This window comes from Bos indicus x Bos taurus, chromosome 11, assembly GCF_003369695.1.
Source record: "Bos indicus x Bos taurus breed Angus x Brahman F1 hybrid chromosome 11, Bos_hybrid_MaternalHap_v2.0, whole genome shotgun sequence".
Lineage (NCBI taxonomy): Eukaryota > Metazoa > Chordata > Mammalia > Artiodactyla > Bovidae > Bos > Bos indicus x Bos taurus.
Genome location: NC_040086.1, coordinates 74,197,891 through 74,224,278, shown reverse-complemented (window position 1 = coordinate 74,224,278; position 26,388 = coordinate 74,197,891). Strand labels below are relative to the sequence as shown.

Below are 26,388 nucleotides of genomic sequence, written 5' to 3'. Positions count from 1 at the left end.
CCTGACGCGGTCGTGGGAGCGCACTTGCGCGCGGCTCAGGGACGCAGGGGTCGCCGCGTCGGAGGAGTCGTGGGGTGGGGTGGAGTGGGGGGCGGTTCCTATCGAATCACTGGACGCAGAACGTTCTCATCTACCAAGGCGACGGCCTCGAGCTCATTGGGCCGCAGGTGCGGCGGGCTCTCCCGCCTCAGCCGACCGCTCTGGCACTGTAGGCTGTCGGGTCTGGTTCTAGCGTGATCCAGAGGAGCCGAAGGCTCTGCCAATTTTAAAGGGAGCTGAGGTACCAGTCGCGGCCTTTCAACTTTTCCGCTGCGGAGGCCGCTCGCACCTTGCTCACCGGTAGGGGTGAAGGAGCGGGGTCGTGCGTGATGTAGGTTCTACCAGGGACACAGGCTTTATGACAGCCTCTCAGGCACCGGCGGGCGCGGGAGGGGAGGAGTGCTTGAAGACCAGCAAATTTTGTTCAAAAGCCTGTCCTTCCCTCTCTACGAGGCCCATCCTGTGTGTGCTTCAGGAGCCAGAAAGCTGCAGCTTTCCCGTTTCGGAAAGCTCCACACGCGCCTCCTTGAGGCCAGGCTGAGAATTGCTGCACCGGCTCCATTGGGCAATGTTGGGGGAAGCCTGGCTGGTCCGTCCAGAAGGAGCTCCTCTGCTTAAAGGAGGCAGGCTCGGAAGACATCCGCAGAAGCTTATGGACAGACTGAAAAAAAGGGAACTGCAGTTGGAGTAATCTTCTCTGGCTAACTTTTAAAAGGCCTGTGAATACAAATGTCCCCTCTCACTTTAGGAAAAACATGATGTCTAATGTTCAGAATCCGTTTCATGTCCATCTATGGTCACAAATATTAATTAAAGAGAAAATACATGTGAATGCTCTTTACTAAGGAAGCTAATTTTTTAGTTTTTCTAGGGAATCTGTTATTTGGGGCCACAATGAAAAGTTATGAGAATGATCCGATAACTGACAAGCTTCCCAAGCTCAAGAGCTCAAGAGAATGGTTGGAGCCACAACCACTTTCTTTTATGGAGGTATCATAGTAATGGCATTTTAAAGTTTATACTTGGGTAGTTGCATTGAAAAGTGGCTTGTGCTAAATATATTATTTTTCTATTTTCTGTTTCATTCTGCCCTTTATTATCCTGTTCTTTCTATTAACTATTTTCTTTGCTCTTTATTTTCCAATTTCTTAAGGTGGAATAATGTCATTTGTTACATACCTTTTTAATAAAGTTACAACGTTTCTCCAGAAGCATTACTTTAGCTACATCACACAAATTTATATATGTTGTCGGTTTTTTCTTTAGATTATTTTTTTTTTCTTCACAGCTTTATTAAGGTATACTTGATATATAATGAATTGCATATGTTTAAAGCATACAGTTTGGTAAAATTTGAGCTATGTATTCATGAAACCATCACCACAATCGAGACAGCAAACATATTCAGTACTCCCGAAGTGTCTTCATTGTGTCCCTTTTTAAGTGCCTCCCTTTCCACTTTCTATCACTATAGTTTATTTTGCATTTACATTTTTTGTACAAATGTAATCTTATGGTATGTATTATTTTTGTGTGGCTTCTTTCACTTAGTATAATTTGTGATTCCATGTTGTTTCATGTATCAATACTTCATTCTTTTTTGTTACTATTGAATGCCATATACCCTAGTTTGTACATCCTATTGTTGCATATTTGGATTAACAGTTTTTGGCTATTACAAGTAAAGCTGTAAGAAACATTCACATACCTATCTTTGTAGGGACATATGTTTTCATTACTCTTGGGTAAATGTCTAGTTGTGGAATGCTTAGGTCATATGGTAAATGAAATTTAACATTTTACGAAACTGCCAAACTGTTTTCCAAAGTTATTTTATATTTCCACTAGCACAGAGTCGGACACGACTGAAGCAACTTAGCAGCAGCAGCAGTGTATGGGAGTTCCAGTGTTTTACATCCTAGCCAGCATTTGGTTACAGTCTTTGTGTGTGTGTATGTGTGTAGTCTTTAATTTGAGACGTTCTAAAAAAGATGTAGAGTGGCATTTCATTGTGTTTTTAACTTTAATTTCCCTAATAAGTAATATTGAGCATCTTTTCATGTCTAACTTGCCATGTATATATATATATATTTATTTATTGATGAAGTGTTTGTTCAGATATTTTGTGCATTTTTAAATTGATATCTTACTGTTTTTATTATTGAGATAGAATTCACATACCATAAAATTCACTACCTTGAAGTGTACAGCTCAGCAGTTTTCGGCATATCCACAGGATTGTATAACCCTTGCTGCTGCTGCTGCTAAGTCGCTTCAGTCGTGTCCGACTCTGTGCAACCCCATAGACGGCAGCCCACCAGGCTCTGCCACCCCTGGGATTCTCCAGGCAAGAACACTGGAGTGGGTTGCCATTTCCTTACCACTATCTAATTACAGAACATTTTCATCACCCCAAAAAGGAAAGTCGTACCCTTTAGCAGTCACTGTCCTTTCCCTTCTCCCCTGTTCTCTGGCAACTGCTAATCTGCTTTCTCTCAGATTTGTCTATTTTGGACCTTGTATACAAATGGAATCATATAGTATGTTGTCCTTTGTGTCTGGCTACTTTCACTTACCATACTGTTTTCAAGGTTCATCCATGTTGTAGCATGTATCACTACTTCTTTCCTTTTAATGGCAAGATGATACTCCAATATATGGATGCCATCAGTCGATGGGCATTCAGATTTTTTTCTACTTTTTGACTATTATGAATAATGGTGCTATGAACATTTGTATACAAGTTTTTGTGTGAACATATGTTTTCAGTTGTCTTGGGATGTGTAACCTAGGAATGGAATTGCTTAGGTCATACGGTAATTCTGTGTTTAACTTTTTGAGGAATTGCCTGCTTCCCACAGTGACTGTACTATTTTACATTCTCATCAGCAACATATGAAGTTTCCAATTTCTCTATTGTTTAGAGTTCACTGAACCTCTGGTATCAGTGGGCGTATAGTTCCCAACACATTTGGAAAACTCTCAGCCATTCCCTCTTCAAATATTTTTCTATCCTACCCCTCTCCTTTTGGAAAATAAAATTATACTTTTAATCATCTGCTTGAAAGCTATCTCATCTATCCCATAGCCCTCTGATTACCTGTTAATTTTTTTCAGAATTTCCCTCCTGCGTTTCATTTTGGACAGCTTATGTTCTTATAATTTTGTTTACTAATCTTTACTTTTGGAATAGCAGTCTGCTGTTAAGCTTGTCTGTGTATTTTTCATTTCAGACATTATAGTTTTCATCCTTAAAGTTTGTAGGAGGTCTTTTAAGAACTCTTCACTGTCTCAAAATGTCTGCTGTTTCTTCTAGTTTCCTAAACTTAGTTCAGTTCAGTCGCTCAGTCGTGTCTGACTCTTTACAACCCCATGGACTGCAGCACTCCAGACTTCTTTGTCTATCACCAACTCCCAGAGCTTGCTCAAACTCATGTCCATAAATTCGGTAATGCCATCCAACCATCTCATCCTCTGTTGTCCCATTCTTCTCCTGCCCTCAATCTTTCCCAGGATCAGGGTCTTTTCTAATGAGTCAGTTCTTTGCATCAGGTGGCCAAGTATTGGAGTTTCAGCTTCAGCATCAGTCCTTCCAGTGAATATTCAGGACTGATTTCCTTTAGGTTTGACTGGTTTAATCTCCTTAGAGTCCAAGGGACTCTAAGAGTCTTCTCCAACACCACAGTTGAAAAGCATTAATTCTTGGAGCTCAGCTTTCTTTATAGTCCAGCTCTCACATCCATAGATAACTACTGGAAAAACCATAGCTTTGACTATACAGACCTTTGTCGGTAAAGTAATGTCTTTGTTTTTTAATATGCTGTCTAGGTTTGTCATAGCTTTTCTTCCAGGGAGCAAGGGTCTTTTAATTTCATGTCTGCAGTCACCATCTGCAGTGATTTTGGAGCCCAGGAAAATAAAGTCTGTCACTGTTTCCATTGTTTCCCCATCTATTTGCCATGAAGTGATGGGACCGGGTGCCATGATCTTCATTTTTTGAATGTTGAGCTTTAAGCCACCTTTTCCACTCTCCTCTTTCACTTCCATCAACAGGCTCTTTAATTCTTCTTCACTTTCTGCCATAAGGGTGGTGTCATCTGCATATCTGAGGTTATTGATATTTCTTCCTGAAATCTTGATTCCAGCTTGTGCTTCATCCAGTTGGGCATTTCACATAATGCTCTCTGCATATAAGTTAAATAAGGTGACAATAGGCTTGATGTACTCCTTTCCTAGTTTGAAACCAGTTGGTTCCAATTTGGAGTCAACCTTTTCCAATTTTGAACTTACGAACTATTTTAATGTCTTGGTCTAATAATTATATTATCTGTGTCATTTCTAAGGTAGTTTTTATTTTTATTTATTTTTAAAAAATTTTATTTTATTTATTTTGAAAGCTTTATTTACTTATTTATTTTTGGCTTCCCTGAGTCCTTGCTGCTCTACCAGGACTTTTTCTAGTTGCGGCAAGTGGAGGCTACTTTTTAGTTGTGGTGCATGGGTTTCTTATTGTGGTGGCTTCTCTTGTTGCAGAGCATGGTCTCTAGGGCCTATGGGCTTTAGTAGTTGTGGCCTATGGGCTTAGTTGCCCTGCAGCAGTGAAATGTTTCCAGACCAGGGATCAACTTGTGTCCCCCGCTTTGCAAGACAGACTCTCAACCACTGGGCCACCGGGGAAGCCCTCTGGGATAGTTTTGATTGATTCTTCTTTTCATTATTAGTCAAATTTTTCTGTTTCTGTGTATGCTTGGTGATTTTTTAAATTGGATACCAGGCATTGTGAATTTTTTGTTGTTGAGTGCTAGATATTTTTTATTTTCAATAAATGCTCTTAGATTTGTTCTGGGATGCAGTTAAGTTACTCAGACACAATCTGTTTTTTTTTTTAATGTCTTGCCACCAAGCTTTGTTAGGTAGAACTGCAGTGGTGTTTCATGTGTGGCTAGTTTTAACTCTATGCTTTGCATACCATAAAGTTTTTCACTCTGGCTGATTGTTAAGAGGAATAACTCCTGGGATTTGTGACCTCTAGGGATTGTCTCCCTAATCCTTTCAGGTACTTCTTTGCACAGTGTTTCTTTGAGTAGTTTCCCCACATGCTTACAGTGGTCAGGGCTTCCCAGGTGGCTCAGAAGGTAAAGAATTCACCTGCAATCTGGGAGACCTGGGTTCAGTCCCTGGGTTGGGAAGATTCCCTGGAGGAGGGCATGGCAACCCACTACAGTCTTCTTGCCTGGAGAATCCCATGGACAGATGAACCTGGGGGGCTACAGTCCATGAGGTCGCAAAGAGTCAGACACAACTGAGCGACTAAGCACAACACAGCAGCACAGCACAGCATACAGTGTTCAGCATTCACCTGAAGTCTCAAGGGGGACACTCTACAGATCTAATCATCTGCAGATCCCCCAAACTCTTTCTCTGTGGGACTTTCTTCCCTCTGGTACTGTGCTCTATGAACTGTAGCCTTCCCAGACTCCCAACGCCCTTCCTCACTTCAGTCACTTTCTCCTCTCTGCACCACAGTCTGGAAATCCTCTCCAGGCACTAATGAGCTATTTTAGGGTTTACCTTGTTTTCTGTATCTCCGGGGCGACTGTCTTTCATAGCCTGATATCCAGTGTCTTTCTCTATATTCATTAAGGTAAGAGGGTAAATCTGTTCCCTACTATTCTGTCTGAAAGTAGTGGTTTTCATCCCAGCCATTGTTTATTTAGAATTCCAGTTATCACCTTGTCCAAGCTTTTGCTGTTGTCTCATAACTCACTGCAACTTTATTCATTTTCCAGTCTTATTTCTGTTTTTCAGACTGGATAAATTCTAATGATTTGAATTCAAGTTCACTGACTCTTTTAAAGTCATCTTCAATCTGCTATTAAGCCATTTAAGTTTTTTTTTTTTTAATTTAAGAACAATATTTTTCACTTGTTTATTTTTCGCTCTTTTTCTGCTGACATTTTTCTATTCATTATGAGCATATTTTCCTTTAACTTCTTAAACATAGCTATAATAGTTGACCTAGAATCCTTATCTGCTCATTTCAACATATGGGCCATCTCAGAGTTGATTTCCATTAGATTGTATTTCTTTTTGAAGTATGGGTCACATTTTGCAATTTAGTGATTTTGAACATTATGAATGCTATATTGCAAAGGGTTTGGAATCTGTCATGTTCCTCTGATTAATATTGAACTTTTGTTTTAGCAGACAGTTTACTTGGCTGAACATGAACTCTAAACTTTGTTTCTCCTGCAGTTGGCAGCAAGTGAAATCACTGTTTAGTTTTTTTAGCTTTAGCTGGGCTGCCTAGAGTTTTTATTGTGTGCATATGTAGTTCAAGGGTCTACTAGAGATTTGGTCTGCAGAATTTGTGGCGTTCAGTCTATGGCTTTCTCCTTTCAGGCATTTCTCCTTTTACTTTCTTGCTGCTATGGTTGCCCTGAACTCTTGTCTTCTAATTCTGAAATCTGTAAAACTGTGTATCTTTATCTGTATTTGAGCCACCTCCTTTAGCTATGATTGATGCCTGCTGTTAGACTGAAATATTTTCCAGCGCTATTCTGTTTTTCCAAGTGTTGACTCCCCTTTAGTTTCTTCCTTCTCTGGCTTAGTCTTCAATGTCTTCAGGTGATTGTTTTAACATATTGGTACTCATCTTGGTTTTGAGAACAGTAGATTTGCTAGAAATAGCAACTCTGTGAGGCAGAAAGGACAAAGAAAATGAATTTGGAGCTAGACACATTTGAGTTTGAATTCTGGGCTCAGTGCAGGATTTTCTAGGCTTCTGGTTACCTCTGGTTACTTCTTGCTTACCTCTGATGAGCCTTAATTTCCTTGTGTGTTAATGGGGAAGGTTAGTTCTTAGATTTTAAGATTTTATTAATCTGTTGTAGAACATTTCAGGGATTTCCCTGGTGGCTCAGTTGGTAAAGAGCCTGTCTATAATGCAGGAGACCTGGGTTCGATCCCTAGGTTGGGAAGATCCCCTGGAGAAGGAAATGGCAACCCACTCCAGTATTCTTACCTGGAGAATTCCATGGACAGAGGAGCCTGGTGGGCTACAGTCCATGGGGTCACAAAGAGTTGGACACGACTGAGTGACTAACTTTCTTTCTTCTTTCTTTCTGGAAAATACATATAGTGGAACTGAAGACAACTAATTCCAATGACAGGTCATTTGAGAATATTTATTTTGTGTGTGTGTAATTATGAGAGGATTTCAAAGGTCACCCCAAATGTCTCCCACCTTGGGACTCTTTTATTATTAATCATTTTTTCCATTGCAGAAATATTATAGCATAAAATTTGCTCTTTTTAGCCATTAGTAACTGTATAATTTGGTATCTTTAATTACATCCACATGTATGTTAGATATCAGCCTCTTGCATTTTCTGGCAGATGTTTAATTGAGGAAGATTTGTTATGAAAATGGAAAAACTTGATTTTATGAACTACTTCTGGAAGATTGTGTTGGCTTAAAATATTGAGAATGTGGCTTGTTCATAAAAAGTATCAATATTTGATAGCTATAATGACTAGGGTTGTTGTTTATTTGCTAAGTTGTGTCCAACTCTTTTGTGACCACATGGACTGCAGCCTGCAAGGCTCCTCTGTCCATTGGATTTTCCAGGCGAGAATACTGGAGTGGGTTGCCATTTCCTTCTCCAGGAGAATCTTCCCAACCCAGGGATTTAACTCACATCTCCTGGCAGATGTGAGTTCACTCACTACAGGCAGATTCTTTGCCACTGAGCCACCAGGGAAGCCCATAAATGACTAAGTATAATCAAATAAAATTCATTAATGAGTAAATGAATTCCATAGAGGCCTGATTGTATCATTTATAGGATGTGAAAAAAGATGGGTACCATGTGACTTTGGGCAAGTCATTTGACCATGTTGGGAATCAAAATGTCTGTGATCTGAGTTATTTTTCTTTCCTAGAGTAAAATGTAGCTGAGAGTAGAAAGATTCAAATACTCTTTACAAAGTACTTGATGATATGATTTGAGGTAGAAAAATTGGGATTTACAGAGAACTTCCCAGGGATATATAGGTCACATAAAATATTATTAATCTAGGTAGTATTAATAATTTAATTTTTTAATACTTGATTTTCAAAATTTTATTCTATCATTTTAGGTATTAGCTAAGGAAGATGTTGATACAGCTATTCAATCAATATTATATAGAGAAAATTATATAATTAAGGTAAGAATTGGCTACAAAATGTGTCAGTTAAAAATTAAATTTTGTTTTCCTATTTTAGATGTAGATGTAGTTTTTCTATTTTAGATGTCATTATAAAAATTTTAGAAAATATAGAAAATAATGGAAACACTCCTTAGCCTTTAGGATTGACCTTAAAGAGCTCTGAGGTTGCTTTAATTTACTTCTTCACTTTCTATACTTTGTGGGGATTCTTTTATAGATACCTTATAAAAGTTTCCTCCTCTTCAGTTGTTTCTTCATTTTAGTGGGACCTCTAGGAAACCCTGTCTATTTTTAAGAGCTGTTATTGGAACACACTGATGAATTATTACTCAGGAATACCTAGGTAAGAACAAGGCTTTAACTGTAGCAGGATGGGCTTAATTATAAGACAAGATGAATGTCCATGTGACGTGTACTAAACTCTGGAGTGGGCAGCCTATTTTTGTTTTTAAGAATTTTCTTTGGAGTTGTTTAAAAAGGAAAGGAATTATTCACTGAGAATGGTAGAGATGTGCTATGACCTGAAGTTAGGGAGGGATATTACCTGGAAAAGGTCTCAGGGTTTTTAGTACTTTATTGTTTTCATTTTAAATTTCATGTTGTTGATCCTAGTAATCACATGATTTCATTTGCTAGGTGAAAGGTGTATGAGAAGTTTTGTTGAGAATGATTTAGTTTTATAGCCTGATTTAGGCATTTTCTTTGCAGGGTACTTGCCATTTGTACCAGGTTGTGCTACAGTTTGGCCTTTTCACTCTTGTCTTTTTTTTCCTGGCCACAATGAGCAGCTTATGGGATCTTAGTTCCCTGCCCAAGGACTGGACATGTGCCCCACTACAGAAGAAGTGCAGAGTCTTAACCACTGGATGGCCAGGGCAGTCGAAAATAACTCTGTTCTTTAAGATCTATCCCAAGTGTCTACCAATTTGGAAATCTTTTAAAAATTTTATTGGGACTCTGATGATGGCCCAGTGGTTAAGATTCCGTACTCTCAATGCAGGGGACATGGGCTTTATCCCTGGTTGGGGAACTAACTAAGATCCTGCATGCTGCACAGTGTGACCAAAAGAAGAAAAAAGTTGATTATTTTTCTATTGTGGTAAAATACATATAACATAAAATTTGCTTTTTAAACCATTTCTGAATGTATAATTCAGTGACATTAGTTACATTGATATGTTGTACAACTGTCACCATTATCTATTTCTAAAACTTTTTCATCACCCCAAACAAAACTTTGTACTTGTTAAGCAGTAACTCCCCATCCCTTCTTTTGCAAGACTCTGGTGACCTCTGGTTTATTTTCTGTCTCTCTGAGTTTGCCTAATCTAGTTATTTCATATAAGTGGAGTCCTAAACTATTTGTCCTTTTGTGTCTGGCATATTTCAGTTAGTATATTGTTTTTAAGGTTCATCCATGTTGTAGCATGTGTCAGAATTTCACTCCTTCTTATAGTTGTATAATATTCCATTATATGTATATATCACATTTTGTTTATACTTTTATCTGTTGATGAACACTGAAGTTATTGCTACCTCTTGGCTACTGTAATGATGCAGTGAACACTGAGCCCCATGTATCTCTTGGTACATTGTCCCTCCCACCATTGTTTCGTAGATCTGTTTTGTAGTCTGTCTTCCAGGAAGAGCAGGTATATTATCTAATTTATTCATGTGTTCTTTGTTTCCAGTATTGTGTGTGTCACACATTAGAAGCCAATGTAGTAATTTAATTAATGGGTGCTTTTGTGGATTATTCTTATGAATATAAGTTAAATTTAAATTTTGGAACAAGAAAACGTTAAGATAATATATTTGTCTTTCCTATCACTGTTTACCAGGAATTAGATAAGTGTTTAAAACATCACGACTTCCTAAATGCAAGAAGAAAAGAGATATTGTATAAAAGATGGGTTGACCATGTGGCAGATCCTCTCCAGAAGAAAATTATAGAAAAAGTTACTTCATATAAGAAGATTAAAAAAAGGAGACAAGAAGAATTAGATGGTTTTTTAAAATATGTAAATAAAAAGGTACTAAGGATTCATTTGTTATTTTTTTCAGTTGCTCAAAAACTGTAATTATCTTTTTTATTAATAATCATCCAAACAGCCTACCCTTGCCAACTCTGTTTATGTATAATCTATACTCTATCATAGCATACATTATTCTTAAATCCAGGGCATGTGCAAAGGATGGAGGTAAAGGGTTAGATCTGTATTTAAATGTGAACATTAGAATCATTTTTCTTTTTTTTTCTGTATGTAATTGTTAATTTTATATACCAGTTAAAAAATTTGGAGTCTATGTTCAAGATACGTGTTTTTTTTTTTTTTTTTTTAAATTCTGGAGCTTGATTATTTACAAGGCTATAAAATATTTCTGTTTTTCTGGCATTTAAAAGAGAGCTGAGATGTTTGACTAGTGAGTATCTAAAAACAAATTCCTAAATCTTTTAGTGTTCTAATACCTTTTATTAAAATCTTGCAAATTTTAATTAGATTCCTTCTATCACTATGATATTTATTACTTAGATACATTATTATATTTATTGTATAATTATACATTATAATGTATAATTATACATTATTATTACTTACATAAATCCAGTTTGGTCTTCCCATTCCATTTGCATTTGTCATTGATACCATTTTAAAGCATAACAGTGGAACTGTGTATTTGACTCTTGAATCTTGTTATGTTCAAAATTAATCGTGCACCTCTTATTCTTATGTGTGGTTCCTTCCTACAGGGAAATGCATTTATAGAGCATTATGATCCGAAAGAGTATGATCCTTTTTACATGAACAGAGAGAACCCGAATTTTCTGAAGGTAGATTTCTAATTTTACCTTTGGCATTATGTGGTTTATGTTTTTGAACAGTCTTAATATGTAAGTAGTCCTTCAGTGATTCCCTGTGAATGCTGTAACATCTTAATCATGTCCCATCTCCACAGCTTTGATTATATGGACCTTTGTCAGCAAAGTGATGTCTCTGCTTTTTAATATGCTGTCTAGGTTTGCCACAGCTTTTCTTCTAAGAAGCAAGTGTCTTAATTTCATGGCTGCAGTCACCATCCTCAGTGATTTTGGAGCCCAAGAAAATAAAATCTGTCATTGTCTCTTCTTTTCCCCCGTCTATTTGCTATAAAGTGATGGGACTGGATGCCATGACCTTAGTTTTTTTGTATGTTGAGTTTTAAGCCAGCTTTTTCACTTTCCTCTTACACCCTCATCAAGAGGCTCTTTAGTTCCTCTTCGCTTTCTGCCATTAGAGTAGTATTGTCTTCATATCTGAGGTTGTTGATATTTCTCCTGGCAATCTTGATTCCAGCTTGTGATTCATCCAGCCTGGCATTTCACATGATGTACTCTGCATCAGTTCAGTTCAGTCAGTTGCTCAGTTGTGTCCAACTCTTTGCAACCCCATGGACCACAGCACGCCAGGCCTCCTTGTCCATCACCAACTCCCGGAGTCTACTCAAACTCATGTCCATTGGGTCGGTGATGCCATCCAACCATCTCATCTCTGTCCCCTTCTCCTCCTGCCTTCAGTCTTTTCCAGCATCAGGGGCTTTTCAAATGAGTCAGCTGTTTGCATCAGGTGGCCAAAGTATTGTAGTTTCAGCTTCAACATCAGTCCTTCCAATGAACACTCAGGACTGATCTCCATTAGGATGGACTGGTTGGATCTCCTTGCAGTCCAAGGGACTCTCAAGAGTCTTCTCCAACACCACAGTTCAAAAGTATCAACTCATTAGCGTTCAGCTTTCTTTATAGTCCAACTCTCACATCCATACATGACTAATGGAAAAACCATAGCCTTGACGAGACAGACCTTTGTTGGTAAAGTAATGTCTCTGCCTTTTAATATGCTGTCTAGGTTGGTCATAACAGAAGTTAAATAAACAAGGTTACAATATATAACCTTGTTGTACTCCTTTCCCAATTTTGAACCAGTCCATTGTTCCATGTCGAGTTCTAACTGTTGCTTCTTGACCCACGTACAGGTTTCTCAGGAGATAGGTTAGGTAGTCTGGTATTCCCATCTCTTTAAGAAGTTTCCAGTTTGTTGTGATCCACACAGTCAAAGGCATTAGCGTAGTCAATGAAGCAGGAGTAGATGTTTTTCTAGAATTCCCTTGCTTTCTCTGTGGTCCAGTGAATGTTGGCAATTTGATCTCTGGTTCCTCTGCCTTTTCTAAACCCTGCTTGTACATCTGGAAGTTCTTGGTTCATGTACCACTGAAGCCTAGCTTGAAGGATTTTTAGCATAACCTTACTAGCATGTGAAATGAGCACAATTGTGTACTAGTTTGTACATTCTTTGATACTTCTCTTCTTTGGGATTGGAATGAAAACTAACCTTTTCTAGTCCTGTGGCCACTGCTGAGTTTTCCAAATTTGCTAACACATTGAGTGCAGCACTTTAACAGAATTATCTTTTAGGATTTCAAATAGCTCAACTGGAATTCCATCACCTCCACTAGACTTGTCTGTAGTAATCTTCCTACGGCCCACTTGACTTCACACTCTAGGATGTCAGGCTCTAGGTGAGTGACCGCACCATCATGGTTATCTGGGTCATTAAGACCTTTTTTTTGTAGAGTTCTATGTATTCTTGCCACCTCTTTTAAATCTCTTCTTCTGTTAGATCTTTACCATTTCTGTTCTTTATCATGCCCGTCCTTGCATGAAATGTTCCCTTGATATCTCCAGTTTTCTTGAAGAGACCTCTAGCCTTTCCCATTCTGTTGTTTTCCTCTACTTCTTTGCACTGTCCATTTAAGTAAGCCTTCTTATCTCTCCTTGCTATTCTCTGAAACTCTGCATTCAGTTGGGTGTATCTTTCCCTTTCTCCCTTGCCTTTCACTTCTCTTCTTTGCTCAGCTATTTGTAAAGCATCCTCAGACAACCACTTCCTATTTTTGCATTCCAGTCCCCTATGATGAAAAGGACATCTTTTTTTTGGTATTAGTTCTATAAGGTCTTGTAGGTCTTCATAGAACCAATCGACTTCAGCTTCTTTGACATCAGTGGTTGGGGCATAGAACCAATTAACTTCAGCTTCTTTGACATCAGTGGTTGGGGCATAGACTTGGACTACTGTGATGTTGAATGGCTTGCCTTGGAAACGAACTGAAATCATTCTGTCATTTTTGAGATTGCACCCAAGTATTCCTTTTTGGACTCTATTGTTGACTGTGAGGACTACTCCATTTCTTCTAAGGGATTCTTGTTGACATTAGTAGATATAATGGTCATCTGAATTAAGTTTGCCCATTGATTCCTAAGATGTGGATATTCACTCTTGTCATCTCCTGCTTGACCACATCCAATTTACTTTGATTCATCAGACCTAACATTCCAGGTTCCTATGCAATATTGTTCTTTACAGCATCAGACTTTACTTTCACCACCAGACACATCTGCAACCCAGCGTTGTTTCCACTTTGGCCCAGCTGTTTCATTCTTTCTGGAGCTATTAGTAATTACCCTCTGTTCTTCCTTAGTAGCATATTGGACACCTTCCAACCTGGGGGGCTTATCTTCTGGTGTCATATCTTTTTGCCTTTTCATACTGTTCATGGGGTTCTTGTTGCAAGAATACTGCGGTGGTTTGCCATTCCCTCCTCCAGTGGACCACGTTTTGTCAGAACTCTCCACTATGACTGATGGTCCATCTTAGGTGGCCCTGCACAGCATGGCTCATAGCTTCAGTGAGTTATGCAAGCCCCTTCGCCACAACAAGGCTGTGATCTGTCCAGAAGGTTGCACAGCTGTCAATACCAGAGTACAAGTGTATTTCTAAACTCATACACAATTTTGCTATACCATCTTTTTTTTTTTTTTTTAATATTCCGTATTTTGAACCTCTGGATTGTTTTTGACCTATTGCTGTTATAAACAACGGTATGATGAACATCCCTTTAACTATTTATTTCTTGATTTTTTCCTTAGGATAAGGTGCTGGTAGTAGAATTGCTGAGTTAAAAGTTATATGTGATTTTGATTCATATCATGAAATTGTCCTCCAGAATGGTTACATAATTTGCACCCCCTCCAGAGAATTTGGGCTTCCCTGGTGACTTAGTCGGTAAAGAGTCTGCCTGCAATGTGGGAGACTTGGGTTCAGTCCCTGGGTCAGGATGATCCCCTGGAGAAAGCAATGGAAACCCACTCCAGTATGAGTTCCATGGACAGAGGAGCCTGGTGGGCTACAGTCCATGGGGTCACAAACAGTCAGACACAGCTGAGTGACTAACACTTCCAGAGAATCTAGTTTTTTCACAGTTTTGCTAGTAGTGGATATCGTTAAACAAAATAAGACAAAAAGCTTACCTTGAATCATAGACATGCCCTGCTGGCATTTGCAGGGCAAAGCAGATCTTTAAATTGTTGCCCAAATTGGGGTATATATAGATGCTACTGTCTATAGGTCAGAGTTAAATTGTGAATTTAGAGGTAGATCCTTAGACATATTAACTAGTAACATAGCTAGTAAGGGTGAGAATTGGGATTTGAAACCGGATCTTCCTGATACCAAAATTTCCTTTTGTTCTTTCACCATGATGACTTTCTAAATGAAGCCGATAGGTGACCTCTTAAGATAAGCTGATCAATTTGAGGTTATATCAGCAGTTCTCAAAGTGATGTACAAGAACTTTGATAGCCCTGAAACCATTTTAGGGGGTCCATTAGGCCAAAACTTTTCATAATAGTGCTAAATATTACCAGCTTTTTTTCATTATGTTGATATTTGCACTGATGGTGCAAAAACAGCATTGGGTAAAACAGCTAGTACCTTAGAACTACTTAAGTTGGCGTCACAAATTAAACTAGTAGTCATATTCTTCACTGTCATGCACTCACAGTAAAAAAACAATTCAGTTTCACTTAAGAATGTCCTTGATCAAACAGTAAACATTATTAATTTTATTAAGTCTTGGAGGGAATGTTGCTGAAGCTGAAACTCCAGTACTTTGGCCACCTCATGCGAAGAGTTGACTCATTGGAAAAGACTCTGATGCTGGGAGGGATTGGGGGCAGGAGGAGAAGGGGACGACAGAGGATGAGATGGCTAGAGGGCATCACGGACTTGATGGACGTGAGTCTGAGTGAACTCCGGGAGTTTGTGATGGACAGGGAGGCCTGGCGTGCTGCGATTCATGGGGTCACAGAGTCGGACACAACTGAGCGACTGAACTGAACTGAATTGAGCTGAAGTCTTACCCCCACTTTTTTAAAATTGAAGTTCAGTTGGTTTACAATGTTATATATTAGTTCCTGGTATATGGCAGTGATTTATATATGTTTTTATGGCACCCCACTCCAGTACTCTTGCCTGGAAAATCCCATGGACAGAGGAGCCTGGAAGGCTGCAGTCCGTGGGGTCGCTGAGGGTCGGACACGACTGAGCGACTTCACTTTCACTTATATATATATATATATATATATATATATATTCTTTTTCAGATTCTTTTCCATTATAGTTTATTACAAGATACTGAATATAGTTCCCTTTGCTGTGTAGCACAACCCTGTTGTTTATCTGTTTTTTATCTAGCAGTTTATATCTGCTAATCCCAAACTCCTGATTTATCCCTCCTCACCTCAGATCTTGGCCTTTTTAATACTCTGTGTGATGAAATGGGAAGTATGCAAAGAATACTTCTGTGTGTTGAAATACAGTATGATTGTTTAAATTATGAGCTGAACTGGCTGATTTTGTTTTTCATGGAACATCACTTTTACTTATGCATGCGTGCGTGCGTGCTAAGTCGCTTCAGTCGTGTCTGACTCTGTGCGACCCCATAGACAGCAACCCACCAGGCTCCTCTGCCCCTGGGATTCTCTAGGCAAGAGTACTGGAGTGGGTTGCCATTTCCTTCTCCAATGCAGGAAAGTGAAAAGTGAAAGTAAAGTCGCTCAGTCCTGTCCGACTCTTAGTGACACCATGGACTGCAGCCTACCAGGCTCCTCCGTCCATGGGATTTTCCAGGCAAGAGTACTGGAGTGGGGTGCCATTGCCTTCTCCACTTTTACTTATAGACTTTGGTTATTAAGTCTTGGATATTTGGCAGACATTTTCTAGAAAATTACTGAAGTGAGTCTACTGCTTTAAGAGAAACAACTGATGGTATTTGTTGCCAATGATAAAATGTGAGCTTTCAAAAATTTGAATTTTTGAAAAATCATACTATCATCAGTGTGACAGTGTCCCAGTACTCAAAGACTTTACTGATACATTGGTAATGATATTAATGAATGTGATTATTATATAATGAAATGTATTAACATTTGGAAGACCTCATATAACTCAGTGATCTAATTTTTTCTAAATCACCAGTTAATGATATGGATAAAAGATCCATTCAGAGTTCAAGATAGGTCAATGAATTTTAATGTAGCAAAGTTTGAATAACTCATTGATATGGTTTCAGATTCCACATCATCACTAACCTTTAAGAAAATGCCACTTGTGGATTTTGGGTATAATATCTAAAGGAAAATCCACAATAATCTGAAAAGGCTATTAAAACAAGAGCTTACCATGCTTCTTTGGCTGGAAAGCCTTGCTTGGAGGTGTATTGGAGTGCCCTCATCTCTTTGTAATGTGTTACATACATATATATAATAATTAGAATGCCATTTGTTTGTAGATACTGTAATCTTGATTCTTCTGGCATAAGAGCCATACATGGATGTGTAGAATAGACCAAAAAAGACCTGCAACCCAGTCCTCAAAGAACTGTTTTTCTTATAGGTTACCATCCCACCATTTCGTGACCCTTTGAAAAAGGCACAATATGACAAAGATGATGGGAAAAGAATTCTTCTTCAGTGTGAGACTGGTACTTAGTTTCTAATTGTTATGTGGTTTGGAGAAGGAAACGGCAACCCACTCCAGTATTCATGCCTGGAAAATCCCATGGACCGAGGAGCCTGGTGGGCTACAATCCATGGGGTCGCAGAGTCAGACACGACTGAGCGACTTCTGTGTTCATAACCCAAGAGCAATGGCAGTTGCATTTAAGAGTGCTAATTTTAGGTTTTAATTGTCCTACAGGCAAAATATATACAATGAAAGAATTTAAAGAGGTTGAGAAGGCCAAACTGCATTCCAGATTCCCAGGAATTTCTAATTCAAGGCATTTAATGACTCCAAATGAGTGGATTAGACTGCCTCCAAACTACATAGAAAGTGAATTTTGTAAAAGGAGCAGGTAATGATTAATATAGTAGAAATTAAGGAACCTTTTAGAATTTGAAGACTTTCTTGACACAGTGATATAAATTTTGTCATAATTATGATTTCTTTAAAATATTTTTCTTTTTAAAAAAATTTTTATTGGAATATATTTGACTTACAATATTGTGTTGGTTTCAGGTATACAGGAAAGTGGATCATTTACACATATACATATGTTCACTTTTTTTAGATTCTTTTCCCATATAGGCCATTACAGAGTATTCAGCAGAATTTCCTGTGCCATATAGTAGGTTATTAGTTATCTGTTTTATATGTATAGTAGTGTGTATGTGTCAATCCCAGTTTTCCAACGTATCCCTCTCCCCCTTATCCCCTGGTAGCCATACGTTTGTTTTCTACATCTATGACTCTACTTTTTAATTTTAAAATTTATTTATTTATGGCTGCATTGGGTCTTTGTTGCTGCACATGGGCTTTCTCTAGCTGCAGTGTGCTTCTCATTGCAGTGGCTTCTCTTGTTGCAGAGCACAGGCTCTAGGGCTTCAGTAGCTGTGATGCATGGGTGTAGTTGCCCCATGGCATGTGGAATCTTCCTGGACCAGGGATCAAACCCATGTCCCCTGCACTGGCAGGCAGATTCCTAACCAGTGGACCACCAGGAAAGTCCAGTAATTTCTTTGGCTATATTTTCCTGTTTTCTAATTCTTTTTTTACTGTGTGGAATATTAAAATTTTAATTTCTTAAAATTTTCTCCCCCCACTCCATATGCTTATTCATTCCTAATGGGCTCTTACTGTTTTATCTTGGTGATTGGATTATTAGTTTCTTTAAACATTTTATACATTGCTATTCTGCATTCTATATTTAATAATTCCAAATTCTGTATTTCTTGAGGATGCTGAATCTTTTCCCCCGCTGACTCTCAATTATAATGGTTTGCTTTCTCATATGCTTAGTGAATTTTATTTTTGAGTTAATTTTATCTTGAGTGTCCTATTGGCCTAAATTGGGGAAACTTCTACACAGAGGATTTGCTTCTGTTTCTTCCTTTGCTGGTAGCTGGGATGCTATCAACCTGGGCCTAGTTAGCTCTCTTCAAAGGTCTGGGCTCAGTGTGGCGTCTCTCAAGTGTAGTGTCCCCACCTTACAGCTGGCCCAGACAGGGCTCAGTATTCCGTTAGCTCTGTTGTTTCCATCTGTCCTCAGGGGTCATTATCTGTTATTCCACATGCCCCTGCTGCCCACCATTATGGCCCTAGCTTCCCATACCTCTAGCCTGTGCTACATTTGTGTGTGAATGTGTGTGTGTTTTTCAAGACCCTTTTTTTTGTGAGACTAGTGACACCTCAAAGGGTACATTTTATCCAAGGTCTAGTTGTTTACAGTAAGTAGATTCCCTCAAAGCACTGAATTTCAAATTGTGAATTTCAAAATATACAGTGATGGTCTGTAAAGACTTTCCAAAGTATACATAGGCATGGGCGATTTTAAGAGACTCGGCTTCCAGATTCATGTCTATAGGTACTCTTCCCAAAAGTTGATCTGCCTGAGAACAAGCCTGCATCGATATTACTTATCCCACTTTTTAAAAGAAAAGCATACTTTTCAACCTATGTGTAAAAATTTTAAGATATCGAATGAAGGAGCAAATAAAAATAGTGGCTTTTTAGAGACTTTACTGATGAAGCAGGAAAACTTAACCCACAGGCCTTTCATATATATTTTATTTTACTTTAACTAATTCATTGATTTAAAGGCATGCTATAGAACTGGGGTACTTGTCTGTGTTGGGTTGCTTTGAATTTGGATGGTTGAAGCTATATAATTTAGTGATGCTTCTTTTAAAGTATAACTGAAATGTTTTTTGGTACAGCCAGAATTTCAAAATATATTAGCTATAATTCTCTTATAACAGCTTTATGTGATTGCTTTAGATTTGGTGTGCCTTATTCAATATGGTGGTTAAAATCTATTTTATCAAACAATATCTTAAAATTTTCATTGCTAGTAAGGCCCACACTCATTTTATCCTAATGAATATTTGACTTTTAAGGGACAGTTGATATTTTTAAAATCTGTTAACAAGAAACAAACTTATTTAAACTTACAATGAAAAATTGTAGGTGTCAGCTTTAAAATATCCGAGGGGTTATGTGGTTTTTCAAAACCCTTTTAGGAGTGTATAAACAAAACTGCTTAAAGATCACTGCTTTAGAGCAAGCTTCTAGTCAGCCATTATTATATATATTTTTGTTCATATATATATGTGTGTGTCTATTACACATACATGGTGGCTCAGAGGGTAAAGCGTCTGCCTGCAACGCAGGAGACCTGGGTTCGATCCCTGGGTCAGGAAGATCCCCTGGAGAAGGAAATGGCAACCCACTCCAGTACTCTTGCCTGGAAAAATCCCATAGACAGAGAAGCCTGGAAGATTACAGTCCGTGGGATCGCAAAGAATCAGACATGACTGAGTGACTTCACTTCACTTCACACATACATGTACTGTAAATTCCTTGAGGATAGTAATTGAGTGAGCCAAAATCAGTGTTTGTTTCATAGACTGATGAAGTAATGTTTGGATATGGTGAACAGGGAGGAGGGGAGCTCAAGGAAGACTCTGATGTATAAAACAGGCCACTGGGAGGATGGAGGTGCTATCAGCATAAGATGGAATATAGGAGGAGCAGATTCAGAAGTGCAGTTGATGAATTTAGTTTTGTTTATTCTGAGTTTTATACACTTGTGGTCCTTTCAGATAAAGATGTATTACAGGTTGTTGGAAAAGTGAGACTACAGCTCAAGAGAGAAGGGGATTTGAGGCTGGATTATTAAAAGAGTTATTCACTTTGGAATGAGAAAGGATAAGAATGGATTAGATAGGCTGAGGAGAGAATACTGGGAAAAAGAAAAATACTGAGATGAAAGGCTGTGCAATAAAATTTGGGAGATGGGAAGAAGAAAAGGAGACAGAAGCAGCAGTCTGTGGTTTGCCACAGATGTCAGGAGAGGAAAAAGTGACAAGAAGGATCACTCTATGCCAGATACTCTGGAGTGTAGCGAACTGAGAGGAAGCCATGGGATTTGTTGACTAAGGACATTCCTGCCCATACTTAGTTTGCTCTGAGCAAAAGCACAGGTAGTTGAGAAGGTCTTATCCGATAATACCCTTCTCATCCAGCCTTTTCATTATCGTTTGGTTCCCTTAGTATTTACTCTTATCTCAAGTTCTTCTCAAGGATAGCCTTGCCTAAGAAAGTTCCTGGGGACAAATGAGCCACTGCATTAGCCCTTCTCAGATATATTAACAGAGGAAACCCTTTTGTCCTCTTGTGAGTAATGCATTATGCTTGCAATTTCTTTTACTCAAAACATATTTCAAAGTCCACACTCTCTAGGAAGGTTCATTCTGACGAAGTCAGCATCAGACTGATCCTTTCCATTAATTCTTTGTGTGGCTATTTGCAAGCTGGGGGTACTGGGTATGTTAGTTGGGATAATGGCTCTTGATTTTAGACAACTGAATCTCCCCCTCCCCCAGAAAAGGATTGATTCATTGGGGACTTATGCCACTCACAAAATCACTGGGAAGTTGTAAGAAACAGGGCTCAAATTTCAGAAACAACTCCCCAAATCACAGTGTAGAAGTGACTGACCAAGAGGTATGTTGTTTCTGCTGTGTCAGAGAATGGCAGAACCAGGAAGCTGCTGCTCCAGTTGTTGGCCTAGAACCCCACCAGCTCTGCTGTAATCTGTGCCAGAAGTGGATGCTCCTCACAGGGCTGGTATCATCCTTCCAATCAGTCTTGAGCTGAGGCAAGATGGGAGGGCTCTAAGTCACCTGCCTGCCACCTTATGGCAAAGAAACTGAGAAATGGGGTGTTTGAGTTCTTTCTTAGGAAAAGCATTTTACATTTATGCTTGTAAATGACACAATCTCTGTAACTTCTTTTTAAACTTAGAGTATAAGCTCCAGGATATAAGGAGTACTTTAAACTTGCCTACCTGATTCTAGGTCCTCAGTAAATAGTAAACCAATCTCTATCATAGTTTCAGCAACTCTTAAATACCCAAGAATGCACACCAGTTTGAAATAATGGTATTTTGGACAGTATACATAGTGGTCAATATATAACAATAATTTCTCTATAAATGCAAGCTAGTATTGTTTTCTGAATATCCTCTCACACATGTTATCTTGTTAAAGGTTAAAAATAAAAGTGAATTTTAATGAAAGCAGTTTTGACTTGAAACCCTCTGTAAGAACTCCTCATCCGGAATTCCAGAAAGAAGATAAAGCAGTTCATTATAAGTAAGTCTGCTCTTTCATGGCTTTGTTCTTCTTTCATTTGACATGCTTGACTGCCACCACCTGCCATCATTTTAAGTTACTGGAGTCAGTCCTGAGGAATATAGCAGACTCTTGTAGCCAGACATCAGACATTTACCACCACTGTGTCTGGGTGAGATGGCAACTTTGCTCAGCTTTTTCTGGTTTTAAAGAACAAACAGCTGACATGTTCAGAACTAACAAGCACAGATACAGAAAAAACTTGTTAACAACTCATATTAAAGTTAAAATTAGGAGATTTTTAATTGAATTGGAATGGTAAAAATGAAATTTTGGACTAGTTCTGGTAGGTAGTAACTGTTACAATATTGTACCCAGCTGTTAGTCCATGGGGTCGCTAAGAGTCGGACACAACTGAGCAACTTCACTTTCACTTTCCACTTTCATGCATTGGAGAAGGAAATGGCAACCCACTCCAGTGTTCCTGCCTGGAGAATCCCATGGACGGAGAAGCCTGGTAGGCTGCAGTCCATGGGGCTGCACAGAGTCGGACACGACTGAAGCGACTAAGCAGCAGTGTTAGAGTTGGGAATGGAAAGTGACTGTAAGTGAGGGTGAGGTTTTGGACCGACAAAAATGTTCTAAAATTAGACTGTGGTGGTGGTTACACATCTCTGTAAATATAGGAAAATCATTTATCTGAACACATAAAATGGATGAATTTTATGGTGCTAAATTATATCTCAGTAAAACTGTTGACAATAATAAAAAAAGAACCTAGCAAGGCAGAAGGGAGCTTAGGAGGTTGGCTTATAATTCTCTGTTACTAAAAAGCCACAAAGTAAGCTGTAGTGGGTTTCCCTTTTCTTGTTCTGAATAAACTCAGAATTTTTTTTAACAAATATAATGTGGCAGAAGCCAGAGGCTTTTAGAAATGCTTGATTCTGGCATGTCCAGCAGAGAGAACAACTAATTGCCTCATGAGGGTCTTTTTAGTAGATTTAAAGTAGAAACAGATGACTGTTAGAGATGGTGCTGACCATTGTGGACTTCTCAGTGTCCTTGAGGTACATTTAACACTTTGCTGCTCTTCTGCATGGGAACTGAAATTGAGGGATAATAGGAAATACTGAAACTAAGCCCTATTCACTTGGCAGCTGAAGTCCTTAAAAGATGGACTGATTCAGCATCACCCTTGTATATTAGGCTCTGAAAGAGTAAGTTCCTCTACAATCTGTAACTGCCATGATCGCATACATACTTGTTTGAGTCAGGTTTTAGAATAGTAAACATTTTAGTCCTAGTTAGTTTTTGTATATTGTATAAAAGGTTTTGTCCTTAAATATCTTTTATAGCAGAGTATGACTCAGATATGAAGGAGAATATTGCATCATTGGAATGTGTAGGGGTGTAAACTAGAGGCTTAAACTCATGAGATCTCCCTGAATAAGAAGGAAGATTACACTGTATTTTATTCCATGAATTAGAGAATCATCCCAAGTGTGCCTTCCCTGGTAGCTCAGTTGGTAAAGAATCCACCTGCAATGCAGGAGACCAGGGTTCTATCCCTGGGTAGGGAAGATCCCCTGGAGAAGGAAATGACAATCCACTCTATTATTCTTGCTTGGAAAATCCCATGGTCAGAGGAGCCTGGCAGGCTACAGTCCATGGGGTTGCAAGAGTCAGACACGACTTAGCGACTAAACCACCACCATCACCCAATTACAGCATCGAGGTAGAAAAGGCATATTTGTCTTTGACAGAGTTAGACCTTCCCAGGGAAGGCACAGTGTATACGTCTGTAAGGGGGTGGGGGTCATTTATGCCAAAGGACCCTCCCTCAGCTGTTGGATTAAGCAGTAATGAGATTTTGGATGAAAATGTTAGTAGAGCAAGGTAATGCTGTTTATTTTTCATAAAAATGTATAAATTCATATAGAACTCATCAACCCCAAATTTAAATAAGATATTAAATGCTATAGTTGATAGAATTCTTTCCTTTCTGGTTCCTTTCTCCACAAACACAGGGTCATCCTTTCTATGTTATCAGGAGGGAAGAATCCAAGTTCCAAAGAAGCCAACTCTAAAGAGCACCTTTCTTCCTTGAACTTCCTTGAGCTAGGAGGTAGACAGGGATTGGGACCAGGATGCAGCGAGAGCTGGGGTAGTCCCATTTTGCAATACACACAGCAGCAACTGCTGATACCAAAATCTGAGCAGTTGGGAACAACTCTGTATGGCAGGCTTCCCAAAGACAGGAGGCAGTGGGCCATCCTCCCTACCCTCCCCCACTGCCAAGAAAGGGTGAGGGAGTGAGTAGAAGAAACTGAGGCAGGTTTTCCTGATTCAGGGGTATGGAGAGTGAGACTCCATGTACTGCCTAATGGCGTGTCCTCTGGAGGGCAGACTGTATATTTCCCTAGCTCCCTCTCCTGAGTTTTTGCTCTTCTCCTACTCCTCCACCATCTCAATCATCTCTCTGCTATTTATCAGATACCACACTCAAGCCATGTCTCAAATTTTGTTCCTCTTAATTTAGCCAAGAAAGGCAAAATTTTTCAAAAGGACCATATACTAAAAGTAGTAAGGTTTGAAAAGTAAAAGTCCCCAAATGTAAAATGTATGGAAATATAGATGTTCACCTCTCGTCTAAGGTGACTATGGTTAGAATTGGTGCCGTTTGACTCTTGTAGCCTGGCCTACTGCTTCTAGGCCTAGGTGCTACTGCCCTTCAGTTTTCTTCTCTACACCTTGTGTCCCGAGTCTCTGGAGCGTAGCTTCTTTTAGGAGTGGATTGGAGAAGTTGCAGCCCATTTCCTCATCTCCCAGTTAGAAATCAACATGGAAATGGTTTGCTAGTCTGAGTCTCCAGTCAATCTTTCTATCATTCTTCTTTTCTGTTTCCTCACTCCTACTCCTAAAGGATAAGGGAGCTCCTTTTTTTTCTTTTTTAACTCACTCATGATAAATGTATAAAAACTTAAATTTGTGGTTTCATTCCTTTTATTTGTCATGTTTTAATACCCTCTCATGTGTTTGCTTGCTTCCTCAAATTTTAACAAGCACCTATTCTGAACCATGCGGTATTTGACAGGCTGAAGACTAAAGGTAAAAAACAGATAAATCTCTGATCTCAAGGAGCTTACATTTTGATGAAAGATGGACAATAAATAAGCAAATATATGATATCACTGAGCTAGTAATAAGTGCAGTGAGGAAAATAAAACAGGAAGTTGCTGGAGAACTACCCAACACAACAGGTTTTAATGGACAGTGAGGAAAAATACAAGTTACTTTGTAATCATACCTTACACACCCTCCTTATGTATTGTAATAGTTTTGGGTATCTCGATACAATCAGCTCCAAACAAGATTATTCTTTACTTTTGCACTTCTGCCCCTCTTCCTGTCAGGTTTCTCTTAGTTCAGTGAATAGGGCCATAATCCAAGAAGGAGCCCCAGGATAAAAGTCTAGGAGTCATTTTTTATTTCTCGCTTTCCCTCAGTTCCCATGTCTTCTAGCTTATGTCTGTTAGTGTGTTCAGTTCTCAGTTCCTCAGTCCTGCCACTGGTTCAAGCCACTGTGGTCTTACCTGGCCTCTTGCACTAGCCTCCTGACTGGTCTTCCTTCTTCTGCTCTTGCCTCTGTATAATGAGTTCTCATGCAGCACCATAGTCTTTTAGAAATGTTTATTATACCAAAATTCTCCCCTACCCCAAACCAGGAATCCTAATGGCTTGCCTCACACTTTGGATTTTATCCTAACTCCTTAATGGGTCCTCTAACCCCTGTACAGCTGGGCACCTGCCTCTTCTCCACCCTTATCACCTGCCTTTTTTCCACACTCACTGTGTTCCTTTTCTTGTTTTGTGGCACACCTTATCAGGCTTTTGCTTCTGCCATTCTATCTGCCTGGAACACTCCTTCCCTGGATCTCTCCATGCCTCACTCACTCAGATCCCTGCACCAATATCATCTCTCTCAAGAACTCTACTTAAAATTCCTCCCTCATCCATTTCTCTACCCTCCCTATCCCCTTTACCTGTGGAGAGGTAGAATCCAGGACTCAACTGGAGGTCAGGACAATCTGTCATTGTAAGAGGAAGGAAGGACACAGAATGCATGGATATAGATGAAGACACCTTGGTGAATTTTGTGAATGAAGACTGTTTACTTCTGTTTACTTCATTTTCTCAATGAAATCGGAAGGTCATTCATGAACTGACAGTGAAGATGGAGGACAAAGATTTAGAGGTTTGAAAGGAGAAGGGACGAAAGGAACCTAGTATTTTATAAATCACAATAATCCTAGTGTAAATGAGCACTCCAGACATACTGACATCCGAAAGCAGGACCCTCAGATCATATCCCACATCAGTAAACTATCACACCTATAATAGGGTTGGCTCTGTACTGGAATCTCTGTATGTTTTTGAATCCAGATGGAGTGAGGAGAGGCTGAGTCAGGAGGCTTAGAGGGGACCCTGCCTCCAGGCCACTTAGCTCCAACAGGAGGACTAGGCTTCAGGGAGATCAGCGCAGCTAAGCAGAGGAATTCCTTCTGCTCTGGGAAGCCCCTCATCCCAATATCAGTCGCACTTAACTCTTCTCTTCTGTCACTTTCAAA

General features: G+C 39.2%; 1 protein-coding gene across 1 annotated transcript; it reads left to right on the top strand.

Annotated features, from left to right (window-relative positions):
- FAM228B (family with sequence similarity 228 member B) lies at window positions 1-26,384 on the top strand. The gene is given in 9 exon segments (XM_027555961.1): window positions 1-1,029; window positions 8,182-8,250; window positions 10,095-10,286; window positions 11,006-11,086; window positions 17,022-17,109; window positions 17,325-17,481; window positions 21,677-21,781; window positions 23,780-23,814; window positions 23,817-26,384. Coding segments are annotated over 9 exon segments (1,146 nt in total). The 5' UTR covers window positions 1-870; the 3' UTR covers window positions 24,077-26,384.
- The last annotated feature ends 4 nt before the right edge of the window (window positions 26,385-26,388 follow it).